This window comes from Cupressus sempervirens, chromosome 11, assembly GCF_028749045.1.
Source record: "Cupressus sempervirens isolate cs-2001-9-10 chromosome 11, ASM2874904v1, whole genome shotgun sequence".
Lineage (NCBI taxonomy): Eukaryota > Viridiplantae > Streptophyta > Pinopsida > Cupressales > Cupressaceae > Cupressus > Cupressus sempervirens.
In genome coordinates this window covers 637,914,241-637,937,356 of record NC_143128.1, presented here as the reverse complement: position 1 = coordinate 637,937,356, position 23,116 = coordinate 637,914,241, and the positions used below count along the sequence as shown (strand labels likewise).

Here is a 23,116-nt window from a genome sequence, read left to right as displayed (position 1 = left end):
AGAAAATTATAAATCCCAAAAACTCACAACTTGAAATACAATTTTCAGATTTAGAGTTTTATTCCCAAAAAAAGACCCATGAAAACCACAATAATAGGGAAAAGATCCATGAAAACCACAACAATAACCACCACCAAAAAAAGAATATGTGGAAGCCTTGATTTTTTTTGGTAAAGATAAAGCAAAAAAAAAAAAACAGAACAGGGGCTCTGTCGCAACCAACTAATCTGTAAAAAATAGCGAGCTTTAAAATTGCACTAGTGAACGAGTTGACACTAGAGATTGGATTTTAGTTTTATTTCTCACATGATTTCTAGACGCCGATTACAAAGATAAAAAATCTTTAGAAATTCTTTGTGATCCTGGGCTCTCCCATGAGGGAGTCATACTGAGGCTTGCTACTGCTATGATACCATGAAATTTTTTGAAACAGATTGAGGAATTGTATTTACAATGCACGAATAAATAGAGTTTTACAGATGCTCAAAATGACATTAATTGAAAAAGCAAGTTGTCTAAAAGTAGATCAAACTAAGAAAACTTAAAAATATGCCTAAATGACCATTAATGAAGGTTCTAGAATAACAAGCTAAATATAAAAAGAATCTAGGCTAATAATCATATTCTAATAGTTTTATGATGTGATATGTTGGTTATTGCAAAGGGACTTATACTATTCATTCAATGGATGTGAACTGCTTTAGCAACTTCAATCACTTTTAATCAAATAAATTGTAACGGAAAGGGTTTATAAATTCTACCTAACTCTAATGACATAAGACAATGTTGATGATGGGTGAACTTCTAACTAGTCTTCACTTTGCCATGTCAGCGAGGCATAGGAGGTTGCTATCTTCTACAGATGTAGGAATGGTTTCCACGTTAATATTCATCCATATGAAGGCACAATCTAAATGAATGTCTCCAATAGAAACTAAACACTTGTAATTTAGTCCTAGACTAACCTTGCACTGTTACTTACATTCAACAAGTACCAAAAGGTATGAAGGCTAGCTCTACCACTAATCACCATTCAACAATATCTTGCATCCATCTACGTCTACTTTTACTTAACATGAAATTAAATCTTAAATGAGGAATCAAAGAAACCATGTGATAGTCCAAAGCAACAAGAAGTAATCCACCACGAAGACCAACAATGAATTAACAATTATTTTGATAGCATTTTTGCAACAATTTCAACAAATCTCCTCCAACTCTACTCTTTAACTAATTTCCTCTCTAATGAATCTAAAATCTAATTCTTTACAAATGAGAAGACCTTGGCCTTTTATAGTTGTGCAATTACAATGAATGTCAAGATTAATTTTACATCAATTATAGATTAACCTAATACAAACCCTAATTAGGGTTGTCACACTATCATCCAATTACATGAAGGCACCATCTTGTGGGCCATTGAGAATATTACAATGTTTTTTAGAGCCAATGAGAAAATATGTACACTTGGCATAATATGATTGAATGTGCTTGAACACATGTAACTAGAATTTTTTGATTGGTCAAAGACAATTGTTTGCCATGTAAACATCTTGATCTCATAGACTTGATTAATTCTTTGGTGATGAGAAAATACCTCTTGATACTCAACATTATCAAGCCTTCAATTGTGATGACATATTCCCAAATTGTTTCATCTTCTCAAATTTTCTTAATTTTCTTCATATTTTGTTTTGGAATCTTCTTAGTGCCATGATTTTGAACGTGATTGTACTTGCAAACTTGATTTCTCTTTCGATGCCTTGATCTTAATCTTCTTGAAGTGGTAAAGCTCTTCATATTGCTGGATCCTTCAAAATGAACTTTGATTTTTGGAGGAAATTCAAGTTGATTATAAATTTGCTTTGATTTTTCTTTCTTCTCTTTCTTCTCTTTCTTGAGCTCCATCTTGATCTTTGCCTTGAATTTGTATTTGGATAAGCTGATTTTGAACCTCCTCATTTGAAGTCCTTGAGCTGGATTTTGCAGCATCCACTTGTTTGAAGTCTTGAATTTGTCCTTGCCATCATTTCCTTGCTCCATATTTACTTTGCAAAAACAAAAGAGAAAAATGCATTAAACTCATGGAATGATGAAATGGAAGTTTTTCTGAAATAAAATTGCTTCTATATTCCACTAAGAAGAAAGCATTTTGTGAGGTTTTAAAATCTACCTTGAAGGCTCAAGATTCCTCACACCATTTCTTCACCTTTGCTACAGATGATCATTCCCCAACCCATTTTATGAACAGGCCTTTTTCTTTCAACTAAGAAAGAGAACCATTCTAACATTCAGAGCAAACAATTATTGAAATAGTTCCAGATTTTTCCGGGGCACTGCTTACCTTTTTTGAGGTTGTCCTATCTTCCTTCCCACTGTTGTCTTTACTCTGCAGTTCCTCTGGTTTTCTTATCTTCTTTGCCACTCTATTCCATTCAGAGTCCCCCTTCTCCTGTGGCATTTTAACTCTATTAACTTTACTGAACCAGTCTTTACTTCTTTCTACCCAGAAGGGAGTGAACTTGTCTCGACGTTGCTATTCAAATCCTTGTCAGCTGTTGTGTGCATAGAATCGATGTCTCAGCCCCTCTGCAGACAAATCCATGGAGAAATGTGTTGTCGGGGGCAATGGCATGTCCTTGATCTCCCCATGTCCATTGATCTTTTCTACACCTTGCTCTTTCCTTCCAACGAGTCCTTCCTCCCATCTTTTTAACCTATGATTGAGAATATATTAAAAACCTTGTTAATTTTATTAATCTTATTCAAATAGAATTTGAATTCTATGTGATGGGCCCTTTTTAGAAATTAGAATTTTTAGTTATCAATTTATTACAAATAAATTAAATTGCAGTATAAGATTTCACATGGTCAAGAAGAAATAATAATACTTTTCACTTTCACTAGATGAAAATATTCCTTGTGTGTAGTGATAGAATCTATTATCCAAATTCATTTCTCCCAACGAGGGACAAAATTGTCATTAAATGTATATCCATTCTATTTTGCCATTTATTAATAATCAGTGTAACCCCAGTACTGGTGTACGTTGGGACAGCAGGGCGCGTTTCCGGGGCGGGGGGAAAATGGCCCTCATTTTTGGGATGATGGGGGGACAGCTAGGGGACGCTGGCAAGGGGAGGACGAGGCAAGAAGTGGTGTTGTATAGTATACATATAGAACTAGAAATGCTTGTTATGAAATGATTTTTCAGTTTTAACATGCGAAATTAAAATACTCGAACATAGCAAAATTGCAACATGAGCTAGAGCCTAGAACCATTAAGTTAACATAATAACATGTTACATACCCAATAGTAACATTCAAAAATCAAAATTCTAATAGAAACTCAACTACCCATCCTAGTGGCAGCATGGTTGCGGAATGGCGGAGGTGGGGGTACTTGGGTACGCAAGTACCCGGTGCGGGGACGGGTACTTCGAGATTTGGGAGGGGGTGAGAGTCCTCGTGTTACACTGTTAATAATCAATAATCTGATATTATATTAAATCATTAAGTATTTAAATGGTATATGCTAAAGCATATAATATAAATAATATTATATATCCTTAAGTTTGAACAAGATATAAATATTATATGACTCTCCTAGATAATATAAATAATATTATATATCCTTAAGTTTGAACAAGATACAAATATTATATGACTCTCCCAGGTTCATTACATAGACGAGTTTACAATGTCTTTATCTCTTAAAAATAAGGTCTGTTAATCTTATGTTATGCTTGTTAGGTCTTATATCCTGGATTTAGCCACTAGGAGGTGTCATTGACATGCACGTTCCCTCTCATTGGCATCATTTTAACCCCAAATATTGATCTGTATGTAAAGAATTTGGTATTGCACAGAGGTTTGATATGTGTGTGCTGGGATTCCAACCTTGTTTTGCTTTATCATAGTATATCTTCCACTTGATAATTAGATGAATAGAACATGAGAATTTTTTTAAATGCTAAACTTATCCTCGAATGAAGTGCCCATAATCTTCGACTCGCTTTCCTCTTTTTGTTAAGTAGTAACAACATAAGTCTTTGGTAATGCCATAATGAAATAGGTTGTACAAGTGGTGTAGCGATAATAAAGACTATGATTGATTGACCTTTGTATACTTTGAGGGGGTATTTATTGTTTTCTAATAATAGTATATTATTCTATTAATGTAATGTCTATTGTCTAGGTAATATTTTGTCTCAATATGGTAATAAGATCAATCAAACTTATTGCAAGGTAAGTGTGGTCTATTAAAATGAGACTTATGGTATGACAAACGATAAGTTGATCGCATTACATTTTTTAAGTACACATTTTGTTGTGAGATATTTGTAATTAATCCCAAAATATGCTAAAATAATGTAAGCTATAATGATATGACAGTACCAAAAAAATAAAAGTTTGTTAATATTTATCATGAAAAGTATAAAGGCATGAGATATTCATAACCAAATGTAGTTATCAAATCTGTTACTCAAGTGAGAAAAATAAATTGATTTGACTAATCGTATAGTAACAAGCGAGCTATTTATGCCACGAGCATGATATCTTGGGATTTATGCAGCTATACTATGCATTCTTGTGATTGTTTATCAGCATAAAAAATGAGTTCAAAGTTAAATATTGAGCATGGCATACCAACTTGTTACTTCTCTTTTTCTTTATGCTCGTTAGGCTTGGCAATAGCATCTGATCAAGTTTCACCACTTACATTTACTCTTTTATGACATTGGACAGGAACTTGCGTTGTGTTCAAACCTAAAATGGCTTTCAGTTGCAGGAAACTGTCTTCAGAGTTTAAAAGGAATTGAAGGTCTATCAAAGCTCACTGTGAGTTACTAAAATGATTTTCTTAAAATTTTGGAAAATGGATATTCTCACCTCTAGTTCTTTTGGGAATGTGCTCCTAATAATGTTGACAAGTAATTGCGCCTAAAAATGTTCTCCTGCTGGTTTCAACTTTTCCCAGGGAGGTTCTTGTATTTGTTGACATATTGTGCCTACTTGTTGTGGTTAACATATATAAATTTTTATGTTTTAACTTGTAAAACCTCCCACCTCTATATTTTTCCTCTGTTTCTTTAGTTATCTTTGCTTGTGTTTTCGAGGTGCTGAATTACCTTCTTGTACAATCTTTAATGTGTATGTTCCTATGTTACTCGGGGATGACTACCTGGCCAAGATGGGTATGCCTCCGGCAGGGGATGTTCTGGGGACATGGATGTATTGCAAATGCCCCTTTGCTGTCCCATTTGTAAAATTATCCGAAACAGAAGCAGATGGCAAGCTGTTCCATGTTTTCATTTCTTTTCCTTAAAAAAGACAAAATTAAATTTTATATATATGGCATATCATTTATTTGGAGAGTTCAGACATGTTTACAAATGATTCAGGGAGGGCAATGGCTCACAAAAGTTTAACTGTTTATGGTAGCAAGAGGGTATCAACTATTGTTACAAGATTCAAGAATTGGCAGATTAACGGATTTCCGGATGATTCATTGATTAACAGAGGAACAAATGTGTTCCTTATAAAGAATTACAAGGACGTTGTTTCTAAAAGAAACAACGTAGACTGAAGATGGAATTAGAAACAAAACTAGAGACAGGATAGAAAACATTCCTATCTGGACTGAAGAAAAAAGAGACGGGATAGGAAACATTCCTATCTAGACTGAAAGACGGACTACAGACAAGTAGTTGACTATTATAGAAAGTATAAGATATTATCTTAATAACTATCAGGAGTGAATTCATGCATAGAACAACGTGTACACAAGCTAATAGCCCTCAGTACATTTAAGGGGGTTAGACCTAAAATAGATTTCATTTCACCAGCCTGTTGCTCACAACCGCACTATCATGTGGAGGAGAAAAATGCTTGTTCCTTATTAAAAAAGCTGAAAGTAAAAATATATTTGACTGTATTAGAAGAATAGATCTTCAAGTTCAACCATTTATGATATGATTCTTAGAAAAAACATATTTTCTTGGTCTGAAACTCTATGGCCCATGCTATTGTCCGTTATCTTTCACCTTTGCTCACATGCCATACTTTTCATTATTGCCATCTTCCTCTTCTTTCTTGCTTCTGTAGAGCTTTATTCTGGAGCAAAGGTTGGAGTATTCTTCCCTCTTACTAGTTATTAATTGCTGGAGGGCTCCAATTTATAGAAATATGAAATGAATAAAGTACTGTTTTTAAAATGAAATTAACTTTTTAAAATAGATTGATATTTCTTTCTTGAATAGTACATAGGGAATACTGAGAGGGGGTAGAGGGTGAATCACTTTTTCAGAACTTTAAATTTTAAAAAGCACGAATCCATATTAAAACATAATAAAGAGCAACCATACACAAACACCAAATTTCTTGCGGAAAACCCTTATGGGTAAAAAACAATGGCATACAAAGCTTTCATTAACAAAATCGGCACCCAACCCAATGGGCACCAACCCAGATTACAAATTTGAACACCAACTGTCTGAGAGCACCAACCCTCTTCAATGCATCAACTCTGAACATTCAAGAACCAACTCCAGTCAGTCGAGGCACCAACCCCAGTTTAGGTATCAACTCATATCACTAAATAATACTTATCAGAACTTAACTCCCAATTTAAAACTACACAACACCTCTGTTTTTTCTAGCAGTAGGTGTATCAATGAATATATTATATAAGCTAGCAACTGACTATTACACACCCCTAATAAAATGTTTTTCACTTTAAAAACATCATACTTGACTCATGATATCATATAATTCAAAACAACATGCTCGAGTCAATCATAGAACTGACCCCTTTAATGCTCATCTCCCTTGATGCCCTGTAGCTCCAGATATCACACGCTCTATGAAAAGATAACCATGCTGTAAACTCATCTGAGAAACGCCACGTGACAAGAAAACCAGTTCTTACACCATACAATCCTCTATAAAATCACCATCAATAATGTTGGTCTCAGAGAGAAGTCCCATCATGCTACATCAGAAGCTTTGCCTTATTTATTCAAAATCACAGCTTTTTCACTTCATCAAAAGCAACTCTCCTATTTGTCTTTAGAAAATGTATCTTTTATCACCTGTCAAATAACAAATGTTTGTTTAATATTCAGCCTGACACGCACTAACTCTTAAAGCATTCCGCCCAGCCTATATTCAGAATAAACAATGCTTCATGGTCACCAAATTAAACATAACTGTGCATTTTTATATCATCGATTCAGATGTTTCATCTGTAGCAGCAAATGTTATTCCTTTTTAAACCAATTTGCACTTTTTTCTTCTTTAAAACTTGCTCACAGCATTTTAAAAGTAACACAGTTCCAAAAATAGTGCCCAGCCAAAGAAAGAAGACATCCAGCTGTATTCAAAGATTAATGCACCATAAATTTCCTGAGAAAATGGCTCCATTGGTTTAAGTTACATGATCTGATTACTTGCGCAGTCCATGAATGCAGCTCCAGTTTTTCATCCGTTAATAAAAATGATTATCGCTTCTTGCTTAAAATCCAAAGTATTGAAGAAGGCGATACACATAGCTGTCAAGTCTTACTTCATGCGCTACCCACATAAAGAAAATTCTGCAGGAAGAGTAGAATATTTCAATATACAAACAGCCTGTAGGAATAAAAAACTTTACTTTGATTATCTTCTCTTTCCAAGGCAGCTAGAGGGTACTGCTTTTGTCTAAAATAAATACTCAATGCCTTACTAACATTGTAATAAACCTCCTCAAATCTGTTCTCAAAAATGCTGATGAAAGCTCAAAGAATTTTGTCAAACAATTCACATGCAAGGGACGTATGACTGATATAGTATTTCAGCTAGCTTCAAATGACCTTTTTACAATTTGCATCAATGGAAATCTTGTGCTAGAAGACTACAATGGACTACACAAATGACCTAACATGAGTGTGCTACTAATTTTGACAATATTCAGTGCATATATATGATCTAAGCATGAGAAATGAACACCTACAGCCAACTGACATTTTTACAAACAGTTGGTATGCAAACTAACTAGTTGATAAATAATGATATTAAATTGCTTAAATGACACCAGCAACTATTATCTTTTTAATTGCAATGAAAATTACAATGCTCATGAAATATGGCCAAGACTTTGGCATTTACATGGATTACAAAATGATAATGCTGGTATAATGCACACTTACAGTTGAAAGCTTATAACACCCTAAAAACAATACTAACAAAGAACCTGGTTGTAGATGGCTGAAATAATTTCCTTCTATGCTGCCCCTTCTGCTTTGCTTTTTTCGAACTGCTTTTTTGTACCCGCTTTTTCAACCTGCTTTTTCAGTTCCGCTTTTTGAACTGCTTTTACGAATTGCTTTTTCCGTTTGCTTTTTCGGTTTCGCTTTTTCGTATCTGCTTTTTTCAGACTGCTACCATGTTGAATCTTAAGACCATATCTTTCAATGGCGTCAAGATTTCCAGTTTGAAGGGATTTCGTCCTTCAAACTATTGAGATATAATCTCCAGAAAATTTTTCAATTTTTTTGATATTTCCAAGCCTGAATAAATGAGAGCTATCCTCTTCCTTTTAATCCCTTCCTCACTTGCTCCACGCTTCCATCTTGCCAATGTGGGATAATACATTACTTTTAATATTACTTCTTTTTTTCTTTTTACAAAGTCCATGTATGTATTCAAAAGGGGGACTCTTGATTTTTATAAAGTGACTTTATGAAACATTATAATATTTAATTTAAATAGTCACTTTACCATTGTAACTTCAAACATTAAAATAATATACCAAATAAACTCGAAATCCCACATATAATAGCTCATTAAAAAGAGCCCAACAAAACGCATCTCATCCTGTCACTGAAAATTGAAGGCACTGCATCCCCCTATTGGCTTACTAAAAATAGTAAGTCTTCCTGACAACCCAACAAACGAACTCCGTTTGGCCTGTAATTAAATTTGACTAGGCCAAATAACCTCAGGATCCCTTTTGAAGTCCTGGTTAGCCCTCGGGACCATACAAGAATGGGCTAACGACAACATACCTCCAAACTGGCTAAGTGGGGGACATTACAGTCCGCCCCTCTTGAAATTGCTTGTCCCCAAGCAATCTCAACTCAGGATGCTGAATAATCTCCTCTGCCTCCCATGTCGCATCCTCAACTGGTAGGTTCCTCCACTTTACTAGGTACTCCCTGATAGTCCGCCTGCGAAGCACCCTCTCCCTGGAGTCAAGTATAGCCTCAGGAATCAAGATAAGTTTTCCCTCATCATCGAGAGGTGGCAATACTACTGAAGGCACCACATTATGCCCCAATGCCTTCTTAAGGCGTGACACATGGAACACGTTATGTACTTTACTGTCTGCAGGCAGCTCCAATTCATAAGCTACCTCACCCACTCTCCTGATTACTTTGAAAGGTCCATAGTAGCGTGGTTTCAATTTTTCTACTCCACTCCTCTTGAGAGAGGACTGTCTATACGGCTGTAACATGAGGTACACCATGTCTCCTACCTCGAAAGATCTCTCAACCCTGTGCTGATCAGCATATTGCTTCTGCTGATTTTGTGCCCTTTGCAAATTTTCCTTCAAGGATTGCATAATGTCCTGACACTCTTGCAATATATCCTTGGCCTTAGGCACCCTACTGTCCCCAAATAACAAATCCAGAAAATTAGGAGCATCATACTTGTATAGTGCCATGAAAGGGGACATTTGAATAGACATATGGAAAGAGGTATTATAGCAGTACTCCCCTAGATGCAGCCACTTCACCCAAGCCTTCTGCTCTCCTGCAATGTAGTTTCGAAGGTACCCCTCAACCCATTTATTCACTATCTCTGTCTGCCCATCAATTTGGGGGTGGTAACTGGTACTCGGAGTTAGCTCTGTTCCACACAACTTGAACAACTCCTGCCAAAAGTGGCTCATAAACCTACTATCCCTGTCGTTGACTATGTTCCGTGGCATCCCATGTAATCTAAATACTTCTCGAAAGAATAGCTCTGCTGTCTGTACTGCTGAATATGTGGATGAAATCGCAAAGAAATGTGCAAATTTCGTCAATTTGTCTACCACAACAAAAATACAATCTCGACCGTGTACCTTGGGGAGGCCTGTAATGAAATCCATGGAAATGCTATCCCACTTCTTCTCTGGTATGGGTAGGGGCTGTAGTAAACCACTTGGAAAGGAATGTTCCTGTTTGTTTTGCTGGCATACTAGGCACTCCCTATCAAACTGAAGCACCTCTGTTTTGAGTCTTTTCCAAGTGAAGCGCTCTCTCACCTGCCGATATGTCTTAAAGAATCTGAGATGTCCTGCCAATGGTGAATCATGAAATGCCCTCAGAATCTTCTGCTTCATAGCAGACCTGGGTACTAAATAAATCCTTTCCTTGTAGATGATCAAATCATTTACAACAGTGTATCGACTATCTTGAATAGTTCCTTCAATAACACTAGATGCCCAACTATCCTTGGCATACTCTGCCAAGATCAACTCTCTCCAATCGTCCATGACTATCCCAATAGCAAGCAAATGAGGCCTTCTGGATAAAGCATCTGCGACGATATTTTTCTTCCCTTTGACATAGACTGTCAAAATCATAAGCCTGTAACTTACTCACCCATTTCTGTTGCCTGTCATTGAGATCCTTCTGTCTAAGGAAATGTTTCAAGCTGTTATGATCTGTTTTTACTGTGAATCGGCTCCCTGCTAAGTATTGTTTGAACTTAGCTAGCGCGTGCATGATTGCTAGCATTTCTTTGTCATAGATGCTATAAGTTCTCTCAACACCTCGTAATTTCCTGCTCTCGTATGTGATGGGATGTTTGTCCTACATGAGGACAGCTCCTACGCCCTCTCCTGAGGCATCACACTGTAGCTCAAAAGGCCTGGTGAAATCTGGAATGGCTAAATAGGGCATGTACTCATCAGCTCCTTGAACCTGTCAAAACAATCCTGAGCCTTCTCTGACCACTTGAAACTGTCTCTCCGTGTCAAATCTGTAAGTGGTGCTGCTATCTGTGAAAATCCCTTCTCAAATCTGCGGTAGAATCCGCAAAGCCCAAGGAATCCCTTGAGTTGCGAAATGTTCCTCAGCAGTGGCCAGTCCAGAATGGCCTTGATCTTGTCTGGGTCAACCCGAACACTTCCTGCACTAATAATATGCCCTAGATAGAGCAACTCTGTCATCCCGAACTCGCATTTACTCATCTTGGCATATAATGACTCCCTCTCTAGAATGTTGAGCACTGCATCAATATGCTTCAAATGTTCCTCCCAAGTACGACTGTATATCAGTATATCATCAAAAAAAATCAACACAAACTTCCTCAACTGATCTCTGAATACTCTATTCATATAGGACTGGAAAGTGGCGGGGGCATTAGTCAACTCAAAGGGCATGACTAAGAACTCAAAATGTCCATAGTGGTATCTAAAAGCTGTCTTCTCCACATCCACCTCTCTAACCCGTATTTGGTGTTAGCCGGATCTCAAATCAATCTTAGAGAAGTAGCAAGCACCGTGCAATTCATCAACAAGCTCATCAATGTGCGGAATAGGGTATCGGTTTTTGATTGTCTTCTTGTTTAGTTCCCTATAATCAATGCACATTCTCATTGTACCATCCTTCTTCTTCACCAATACTACTGAAGAAGCGAAAGGACTCTTGCTTGGTCGTATGTGCCCCATGTCAATCAACTCCTTGATTGCCTTTTCTATTTCATCTTTATATCTCTTTGGATGGCGGTAGGGTGTGATGATGACTGGCTTAGCCCCTTTCTCTAACTCAATAACATGCTCAATTCCCCTATCCGGGGGTCTCCCTGGAGGTATCTCACCAAACACCATAGTATGTTTGGTTATTATTTTTTGTACATCAGGGGGATACTCCTGTTTATGTTGCTTTGTCACTTCAGGCATTACTCTGAACTCTGTTGTCCACTGCACCTGGTCGTGTCTGAAAAAACTCTGCATCCGCTTGAGTGACACCACTCGTAGTCTCCCATCTGACAAACCTCTGAGTACTATCTTCTTACCATTTGCCTCAAACCTCATTTCCATTTTCTGGAGGTTAAATGTAAACTCTTCCAGAGATTTCATCCAATTCATCCCAAGCACCATATCTTGATCACCAATGTTGACAACAAAGAAATCTCCCACCATGTCATAATCTCCCAAACGAAGCTGCAAGTTAGAGATTTTCTTGGTACAGTCGATTTTGAAGCCATCAGCAACCATCACCTTAAATCCTCTATGCTCTTCTGTATGTAGCCCTCTGCGTGTCGCAAACTTTTCATCAATGAAGTTATGTGTTGCCTTTGTATCAATGAGTGCCACAAATCTTTGTCCATCCAAAGTTCCCCTAACTCTGAAAGTGACGGCCTCCTGTATGCTGGACAACTGAGCTATCGTGCTATCACTGTGTGCTTCCTCATGTGAAGAATTATCATCTCCATCTGATTCTGATGACTGCTCTGAATCTCCATCCACTGACTCTTCGGCTGAAAAGTACTCCATCTGTTTAGCTTTTGCTTTCAATGGACACTTATGTGACAAATCCCAAGGCTCCCTGCAATGAAAACAAAGCTTCTTCTTCCTAGATCATTAAGTGTCTCATTGTCCAACCTCTTACTTTCCTCCTTATGTGGCTGACCCTCTCTATGAAAAGGTTTACTGACCTTATCTTTCCTCGAAGGGAAACTCTTTACCTGGAATTTATTTTTAGAAGCTGAAGAGGAATCCATGTCACGAGCTTTCTTAATGGCTTCCTACAAAGTGGGAGGGTTGAGAGCTTTAATCCACCCTCTCAACGGATCAGCTAACCCATCCATAAATAGAACTAGTATCCTCCGTTCAGATACATCTGTTACTAACACTGCAAGTTTCTGAAATTCTGAAATGTATCTTTCCAATGATCCCCATTGTTTAAGCTGAGCTAACTCCTTGAAATGGAGTTCTGGATCCTTCCTATCAAAACGTTCAATCAGTCTCTCCGTAAACTCCACATATGAGGTAATGTGTGCATGACCCATAGTGACCATACCATGATGCCACCACTCGTGTGCTAACCCATTCAGATGAATTGCTGCATACTTAATAGCTTCTTCCTCAGGCATAGGGTTCAATTGAAAGTATGTATCAAGCTTTTGAACCCAAGCTCTTGCTGTAGACTTCCCCGAGCCATAATAATATGGTAATTGAAGTTTCTCTACTTTCTTCCATAGCTCATAGCTCTGGTTCCTATCATGTCCACGTGGCATATGTTTCATCCGCACATCCATATACTCCTTGAAGGTAATTGCAGCAGTAAAATCTGGACCTCCGGCTTCCCAATCTCTCCTCAACTGGTCCTATATATCAGTGATCTGGGGCTCCGGTACGGGCTGCTTTGGAGCTCTAGGAGGAAATGTGGGAATCATGGCCCTCGAACTCACTGTCCTAGCTTGCTGGGGTGCATGACCGAAATTGTTCTCGACTTGTTCACCTCCATTATGTGTCCCATCCTGATTATTCCCATTCTGATTGTTACCATTCTGATTATTACCATTCTGATTATTTCCTCCACCTATGTTAGCGTTCAACCCCATTTGACGAGCCATCATCTGCATCATAAGCTCCATTCTTTGATTTTGTTCCTGTGCCCTCTGTTTTACTAATCGCTGTCCTTGTGCCAAGGTCTCTAATAACTGTAAGAATCTTTCCTCTCTAGGATCTCGAGCATTCCTGTCATCTCGGTCACCCATATTGATGTCTTGATGAAAGAATACCTCCTTTGTGTCTGTATGACTGGATTCTATGTCCACCTGCACGGATGAACTAGACTGTTTGCTCTGCAGGTCTGAAATCCTATTTTGTCTTGCTCTGGTATTGCGGAAATTATAAGGCCCCTGTCGCATACTCAAACAAAAAATGCTCTGATTTAGTGTTTTGACATTTTGTCAAACACTTTCCCCACTATCTGGCTGTTCCAAATTCCCTATAAGATCTCCACAAGATGGCAGGACTTATAGCTCTGATACCACTGTAATAACCCTCCTCAAATCTGCCCTCAAAAATGCTGATGAAAGCTCAAAGAATTTTGTCAAACAATTCACATGCAAGGGACGTATGACTGATATAGTATTTCAGCTAGCTTCAAATGACCTTTTTACAATTTGCATCAATGGAAATCTTGTGTTAGAAGACTACAATGGACTACACAAATTACCTAATATGAGTGTGCTACTAATTTTGACAATATTCAGTGCATCTATATGATCTAAGCATGAGAAATGAACACCTACAGCCAACTGTCATTTTTACAAACAGTTGGTATGCAAACTAACTAGCTGATAAATAATGATATTAAATTGCTTAAATGACACCAGCAACTATTATCTTCTTAATTGCAATGAAAATTACAATGCTCATGAAATATGGCCAAGACTTTGGCATTTACATGGATTACAAAATGATAATGCTGGTATAATGCACACTTACAGCTGAAAGCTTATAACACCTTAAAAACAATACTAACAAAGAACCTGGTTGTAGATGGCTGAAATAATTTCCTTCTATGCTGCCCCTTTTGCTTTGCTTTTTTCGAATTGCTTTTTCGACCTGCTTTTTTGTACCCGCTTTTTCAGCCTGCTTTTTCGGTTCCGCTTTTTGAATTGCGTTTACGGATTGCTTTTTCCGCCTGCTTTTTCGGTTTCGCTTTTTCCGGGCTGCTTTTTCATATCTGCTTTTTTCAGACTGCTACCATGTTGAATCTCAAGACCATATCTTTCAATGGCGTCAAGATTTTTAGCTTGAAGGGATTTCGTCCTTCAATCTATTGAGATATAATCTCCAGAAAATTCTCCAATTTTTTTGATATTTCCAAGCCTAAATAAATGAGAGCTATCCTCTTCCTTTTAATCCCTTCCTCACTTGCTCCACGCTTCCGTCTTGCCAATGTGGGATAATACATGACTTTTAATATTACTTCTTTTTTTCTTTTTACAAAGTCCATGTATGTACTCAAAAGGGGGACTCTTGATTTTTATAAAGTGACTTTATGAAACATTATAATATTTAATTTAAATAGTCACTTTACCATTGTAACTTCAAACATTAAAATAATATACCAAATAAACTCGAAATCCCACATATAATAGCTCATTAGAAATAGCCCAACAAAACGCATAGGCACTGCATCCCCCTATTGGCTTACTAAAAATAGTAAGTCTTCCTGACAACCCAACAAACGAACTCCGTTTGGCCTGTAATTAAATTTGACTAGGCTAAATAACCTCAGGATCCCTTTTGAAGTCTTGGTTAGCCCTCAGGACCATACAAGAATGGGCTAACGACAACATACCTCCAAACTGGCTAAGTGGGGGATATTACAAACATTCACATAATGACATGGCATAACCAAGCAACTGACAAGATTGAAGTAGACATACAAGTAGCCCAAGCCGCTCAAACACAAGCAGCTCAAGCATGACAAGCAACTCAATCCAATTAGAGGATTACTTTGAGTAATCCTCTCAGATTTAAACGACCTTGATCATCAACCTTTGACATCAATGACATCATACCCAACATTCCTTGCTGTAGACACTTGCTTAAACTTCCATTTTCATAAACTAATAACGAGCATACCATCATATCTTCAAGCTTAATTTATTTGTTGGTTTCTAAGTTTCAATGAAATGGAAATTTTGAATTGAACTCTCATATAATTATTTTATGTGTTAAATGTTCTTTGATAGTTATGATGTTTGCCTTATCAATGCTATCATATGAATATTTGAAATCTTTTATATTTTTTTATTTTCCTTGATTTTTTGATAACTGTCCTAGGTCGTTCCCTAAAAAATGCCCTCCATGCTATCCTTAAAATGCATCCATACCAATTCAACAAAAACATATATTTCTTCTCAAACCCACAATAATTTTCTCTAGAATCTAGTGTGCAAACACTGAAAAGCAATCAAGAGAGATCATTTCATGTTGTAAGGCCTTCTACAATGTAGATTTTTGGGTTTGGGAGATAGGGCAAGCACTCGATCGACTGGGTTGTCAACTTCAAGGAAATTATGTAATCTAGGAACTATTATCAAGGCATCACCCTATTATGAATCTCTTGTGACAAATTTCTAAATGTACCTATATACATAGAAAAAAGGAAATGATGTTAACATGATACAAGTGGAGGAAAGATTCCTTTTTCTTTATGCACAATCAGAAAGTAAAATGTCTCAATAGGTTCAAGTAGGACTCAAGCATTAAGTGGGACAATGATCCTTCATTGATTAGGGTTTTTAAAATGATATGGATATGGACAATCACACAAAAATAGAAGGCTAAACAAGCAAATGTAGATAGTGTCAAAAAAATAAACTGACAAAAAAACAAACAAGAAGCTATAATTACCAGAAACATGGATTTGAGAATTGCACTGACCTCTAATATGAATTTGAAGGTGATTTGCCAGGTACAAAACGCCTTGATCATTTTGCCCTTGGGAACAAGAAGCTTGAGGCGTTTTGTACCAAATGTTTTACGTGAATCTAGTTGTAGCCTTTTCACTAGATTCTGTACTTGCCAGATCAAATTCTGACAACTGTACCACTTGTATTTGTACACAAAAAAAAAGGAAGAATGTTGGATAGAGTGGTTTACCTCAGTCAAATCCCTATTTGCAATCAACCTTGAAATAAAATGAAAGTGCATTGTTCTAAGGCAAAAGGCTAGATTTGAAAAAAAAATGTAATATACCTTGTTGATGGAAATAATTCTTTGAAACACATCATGAAAGACAACCGCATGTGATGGATGTTGTAATTCGCCACAATGCTTGATTGAGAAGAAGAAAGAAGATGTAGATGTGGGTGTATCTCCTTCCTTGATAGAAAATTCTTTTCATCGAGCCTTCAACGAGGGAAAGAAGATTGATGAATGGAAAAGAACATTTTGAATGCTTGAGAAAGTCTATATCTTGAATGCTTGACTTGAAACCTTGAACTCAAATGCACTTGACAATAATGAATGCTTGATAATCGCGATCTTGTTCATTTCAAAAGTGAGGAGAGATATGGTGTTTATATACCTCTTACAATATTTTGGGGGCAAACTTAAGCGGGCCGACTGTAAATCCAAATATCCCATAAAATCGTCGAGATGATTACCTCGGTACCAATTTGGGTCTGATCTTTGAGGAACAAAATGACCAAGGCATTATGTCCTATCCAATTAGAGCTAAAATCATGACTACAGGTCCTAGACAATTAGGGGATCCCCAATTAGAGAGTACAACTGGTTCCAAGATTGGGATAGAACATTAAGGCCACAAATGGTATAGGGCTTAGGTGATGAAGTTAATTATGTGATTGGAGGAAAAATAGAGGAGCACACTTAGAAATAAGGGCCTACCTCGATGTTAAACAATATTGAGATGATAGATAATTTATATTTGAATTTAGGTGTTAATATAAGTACCATATAAAGTTCATAATGAAAACACACTAACGGGGGTGCTAAATAATCATGAAATTGTACACATAAGTCAGGGACTTGTAATTAATGATGGTACGTTTAGCCCCAACTTTAGCTAGAGTAGGAGACAATCTCACAAGCTCATAATAAAAGAGATAAGAAAGGAGGGAAAGAGTCTAATTTCCTTTATATTAGTAAATAATTTAATTTAATAATTATATGTGTTGACCATGAAATTAATATTATTATCTCATCGGCCCTTTTTTATTTTATTGTTGGTAATGTTTTGGCCATGTCGACCCATGAAATTAATATTATTATCTCTTCAGCCCTTTTTTATTTTATTGTTTGTAATGTTTTGGCCATGTCGACACATTTTTTAATCCTTCAATAAGTTTCCCAGAGCCATATATAAGGCTGGGTCAATTGTTGTTCTAGGCATGCAATTTTGGTATTTTCTTTGTTTGTGCGAATTCCCATTGGAGTTCAGTTTGTCTGCCATTTCGGAGGTGGAAGATCCTTCCCTACTTGGCATTTGTAGTTCGGTGGGAGTAACTCCTCACCCTATTTTGCCTTGTTCCAAAATTGTTGCACATAGATTTATTTTGTGTAATCTGAAGTGTGCTTATTATTATGAAAATATTCGTCCATATCGACATCTTTGCGCAATGCAATCCATCAAAGTGCTATTTGTTGCATCATTGAGATTTGGGAGGTGTAGCTAACAATTCTGCATGAAGTAGAAGTATGTTGCCATATGAATTAGAAGGGCACCGTATGGTCACAATCATCCATGAGTTATTGTGCTGCCCAAAGACCATTTCCATATGACATCAATCATCACATACGACTTAGACCATCGAATGGACCCTCAAACATAACATCGGTATGAACGCTCAAACACCACCACCGTATGGTAGAACTCATGGACATTACCATTGATGTACTCTTGCTAGTTATTGTACAAACACAGAGAAAGAAGTTGTTGAAGGCATTGCCGCACGACTACCTCTATTTTAGTTGTAAAAACCAAAAAAAAAAAATATATATATATATATTGTATGACCTGTATTTCTACTATACCGACCAAGCATATACACCATACGACATTCTCAACTTACATTTGCACAGGAAGATTTGGGGTGTTGGCCAACTATCTAGGTTGGGAACATTACAGAGAGAGGGAAATGAGATAGAGATGATCATGGGTGAATTGCAGAAGAGGTAAGACATCACTAAGTTTCAGGATGCAAGCCCCTAAACAAAGGATCTCAACTTAGACATCCATTTACAAGGGCACAAAAGTCGAGGCAAAAAGACAACAATCATAAAAAACAAAAAACAAAACAAAACGTTAAATGAAACAAGAGGGAGAAATGATCAATGTCAAACTACACAGATATAAGACATTTTCTAAGTTTAAGGACACAAGCCTCCAAACAAAAAATCTCAACTTAGACATCCTTATACAGGGACACAAAAAAAAACAAAAGACAAACAAATATGGGTGTAATAAAAACAAAACTCCAAATCAACTAGGCAAAATTTTGCACACAGAACGACTTACAAAATTCATCACCAGTTTAAGGATGCAAGCCCCTAATTAAAGGATCTCAACTTAGATATCCATGCACAAGGGCATAAAAGCCAAGACAAAAAAGACGACAATCATCAAAAAGATAAAAAACGAAAACAAAACAGTAAATGAAACAAGAGGGAGAAATGATTATGGTCAAATTGCACACATATAAGACATTACTAAGTTTAAGGACACAAGCCTCCAAACGAAAGATCTCAACTCAGACATCCCTGCACAGGGACACAAAACAAAAAAAAAAGACAAAAGATAACACACAAAAGACCAACAAATATGAGTGTAATAAAAACAAAACTCCAAATCAACTATTCAAGATTTTGCACTTAGAGCAGCTTACAAAATTTTATGCACATAGCAGTTTTGAAATTTTGCACATGGTGCAGCTTATAGGATTAGTTTGATCGAAAGCATGGTCTATAAAAAAATGACAGATTAGTAAAAACAATCAAAAGTTGATTGCAAAAAAATTGAGGCACAAAGCCAAATGCACAAAAAATAGTAGCCAACATAGACGACAACTTAGAGACATGAATCTCAAGGTGGAAAAAAAACTTGTACAAAACCTCAGGCATGCAATGCACAAATCCTAAGATAATGATGCAAAAATAGATCCTTGTACACAACACCACCCCTGAAATAACATACAAACAAAAACAACCTATAATATTGTTTTTTGAGTGTTGGGGTAGTGTTTGTAGGCAAAAGAAAAAACCGTGTTGTACAAAAAAACCAAGTCATAGGAAAGAAACAAGTCATGCGTAAGAATATGGTTGTGCATTAAGAAGAACTATAGAAAAACCTAGTCACAAGTGCACCAAATCGTATGGATAAGTCCTTGTCATGGAAGGAGACAATAGGCTTGTCATAGAGATCAATCCCATTGTTAATATGCTATCACATAAACCCTAGTTGGGTGTCAAAAAATTGTTGTAGTTGCACTTGAATTGGAAAAAAACTCTTAGGTGAGTGGAGAGTGTCACTAGTTTGGACGGGAACAAAACCTACGATCACATGAAAACCCATCACAAAGATAAATCATATGATGAAGATTTTTTCACAAAGTAAGCCTTTGAGAAAAAAATATCCTCAAAAACCCTCGATTTCCTTTGATACCATGAAAACTAAGTTGCATAATTCTATTGACCAGTACACAAGGTATATATAGCAATTTACAAGATGATTACTGAAGCTTCAAATTGAAGCAGAAATAACTACTTCTTCTAATAAAAGAATTCTTCAAAATATAATAAATAAATACAATAAATGACCATTAATAGAGCAACTAAAAATGATTAATTAAATATAATTAAATATTTTAATACCAAAATCAGAGGCCACAAATTTTGATTCCGGAATTGATTCTTCAAGAGATCTATGTTTTAACTTTTTTTAACTAGTCTGCAGAGATTAAAGCTCATTTCAGCATTTTTTTGGGCTCAAAATTGAGTTATAGAGCTTGGAAAATTGAATTGCGATCAATAGTTCAAAAGTTTAATTTTTTTTGTATCTTAAGATTAGGATGCAAGGTTGAGACATCTTTTGTAATAATTTTTTGTCAATATTTACTTATTGAGTTGTTGAAGATTTGTTTAAAAATATCCTAACGAATATCCGTTCATTTCTAAATTGGCATCCAAACATGCATATCAAAGACCTTCAACTGAAATTGTCAAGGAGTTAGTGGAGATTGCAAGTGAACTTTTTATATTAAGTGTGTGGGTTTTATTTTTTTAAACCAATTTGGAATCAATATGTTCTACAAGTAGAATCAATGAAAAAATCTCAAATGTTTTGGAATCAATTATTAAATTAAATAAAAGAGAAAACATCAAGATAATCTTTAATAATTTTTTGGTGCTCGTATAAATATTATAAACAAACCTAATCAAATTGCTATAATATCCTCTTTCATGTCAATGCCTAACTTTCGAAATACTTAACTAAATGAAGATAATCTCTTGGGGAGCAAAATGGGTTCATCCTCCTAATGTCCTCTTTGTAGATGCGCTAGTTTTTGCCTAGAATCACAAATTCCACATTGAGCAATAAGTATAATAGTATTAGTAATATTGTGTACCTAGTTGAGATGTTGCAATAGTTTAGGCAATCACTAGAACATAATCCATAAAATAAAATTTTCTTCGTTAGAGACATGAAAGTATAGGTCATTCAAATGGGGTTAGTGTTGTGATCTATTCACACGTTGCCCATTTGGAATGGGGACCCCTCTCTTCCTCTCAATTTGTTTTGCCTCCCTTTTAGGTTTTGGTTTTCTCGGTAGCTTGGGTATTAGTCTCTTAGCTTCTTGCTGATCCAAGTGAGAGGCGATTGAGTTAGGCTAGGGCATGAAACTGATTTGAAGTGTGAAGCGTCTCTTTACAAGGCCCCTTTGCACCTAAGTGGGAGATGAAATTGAGCAATCAAAGTTAGTGTTAATCCAACAATGGGGAAAGCTGAAAATGACTAAGTATGTGGGAACTTCTTCACATAGCTTAGTAAGCACCTAGCAATGCTTGACTTACAAATATAAAAGATAAATCTGAAAATGAAAATTCTTTGCCATACTTGATGTGCCAATGTCGCATTCAAAGAATGACAATAGTTGCTCCCACAGTTTGCGGCAACTCCACATAAGAGAAACCAAGCATTGTTTCATGCAAATATAACACCAAAGGGATGAAAATATAGCGATGGGAGTAAAAGCGTGGCGAGTTTCCATGTAGACCCGATGACAAGCTATAGAGGAGATAAATGAAGGAGCCCAAATCCAATTTGTCTTAGTGAAGTCTTGAGTTGGTGGATTCTACCTCAAGAAACATAAGGATAAGATGCGCCCAACAAGTCAAGACCCCACATAAGCCTTGTGTATGATGACATCATTTGACTGGTGAATTGTGGAAACAGAGTTAAAGAGTTTGTTCAAAATATTACAATCCATACCCTATTCTTAGAGTACGAATTTGCATTTGCTCAGGAATTACTGAAAAGTGATGAAATTTTCCTCTATCTCTCATGAGCGCTTAGAAAGCAAACTGAAATCTTTTGCATAACCTATTGAAGATTGCACTAGTTCTTGCAAAGTTATAGTTGATCTTCGAAAAGAAAAGCTTGATTATTTTGGAATTTGCCCATTAAAGCAGTGTCTATTGATATCATTGCCCGTAGGCGGAGATTTTTTTTAATACTTTTTGCATGTTCAAGAAAATAAAATATTACTCCATTGCAATATCATCTAACAACTCCCCATATCATTAGAAGTTAAATAATGTAACCGCAAGTCCCCTCGTGATAAACAATACATCACATTTACCATTGAGCTTATCTATGGTCAAGAATTGACATAAAAAGAACCTTGGAATCAATTGTATAATCTTCCGCCAATTTTGCATACATGATTTTGATCAAACAAAGAGAAGATATCTCAATATCGTTCTACTGTTGGTAGGTCAAAAAACACACATCAACAATTAGGAGCATCAATTAAATATAAGATACAATTAGTCCATTGATGGAGCTCAACCATAGGAGGGCTAGGATAAGGGGCATATGATGGTGCCTTTAACCTTTACGATCCTTTGACCTAGGCCCATGAGTAGAGATCATCCCTCTTGGCCATCACTTAGTTTCTTTCCATCCATTTGAGGGGGTATACTTAGTGAGGAATTCCATTGCTCTTTACAATCTTCTATCCTAGGCCCAGGAGGGGATATCATCCCTATTGGCTATCACGTGGCTCTTGCTATTCGTATGAGGAGATGCATCTAGTGAGGAATGCATTTTCAAATCACAGTCCTCTACCTAGGCCCAAGAGGGGATACTATCTCTCTTAACCATCATGTGGTACTTTGCCATCCATAGGGGTTGTACCTAGTGAGGAATTTTATATAAAATCACAATCCTCTATCCTAGGCCCAAAAGTGGATGCTATCCCTCTTGGCAATTGTGTGGCACTTTTCCATCCATATGAGGGGGTGTGCCTAGTGAGGAATTTCATAGCCGAGTCGTTCCACCTTCCATTGCTGCCTTTCTCCTTCTCCTTATGA

The 23,116-nt window shown here is 36.6% G+C and overlaps 1 protein-coding gene across 1 annotated transcript in view; it reads left to right on the top strand.

Moving 5' to 3' along the window:
- The window catches only part of LOC149531381 (Leucine-rich repeat (LRR) family protein), a 121,712-nt gene that overhangs the window by 23,779 nt on the left and 74,817 nt on the right, over window positions 1-23,116 (top strand). Inside the window, exon 3 of the mRNA XM_089810223.1 lies at window positions 4,750-4,842. Within this exon, the coding sequence (XP_089666349.1) occupies window positions 4,750-4,842 (93 nt within the window). The remainder of the gene's footprint in view (window positions 1-4,749; window positions 4,843-23,116) is intronic.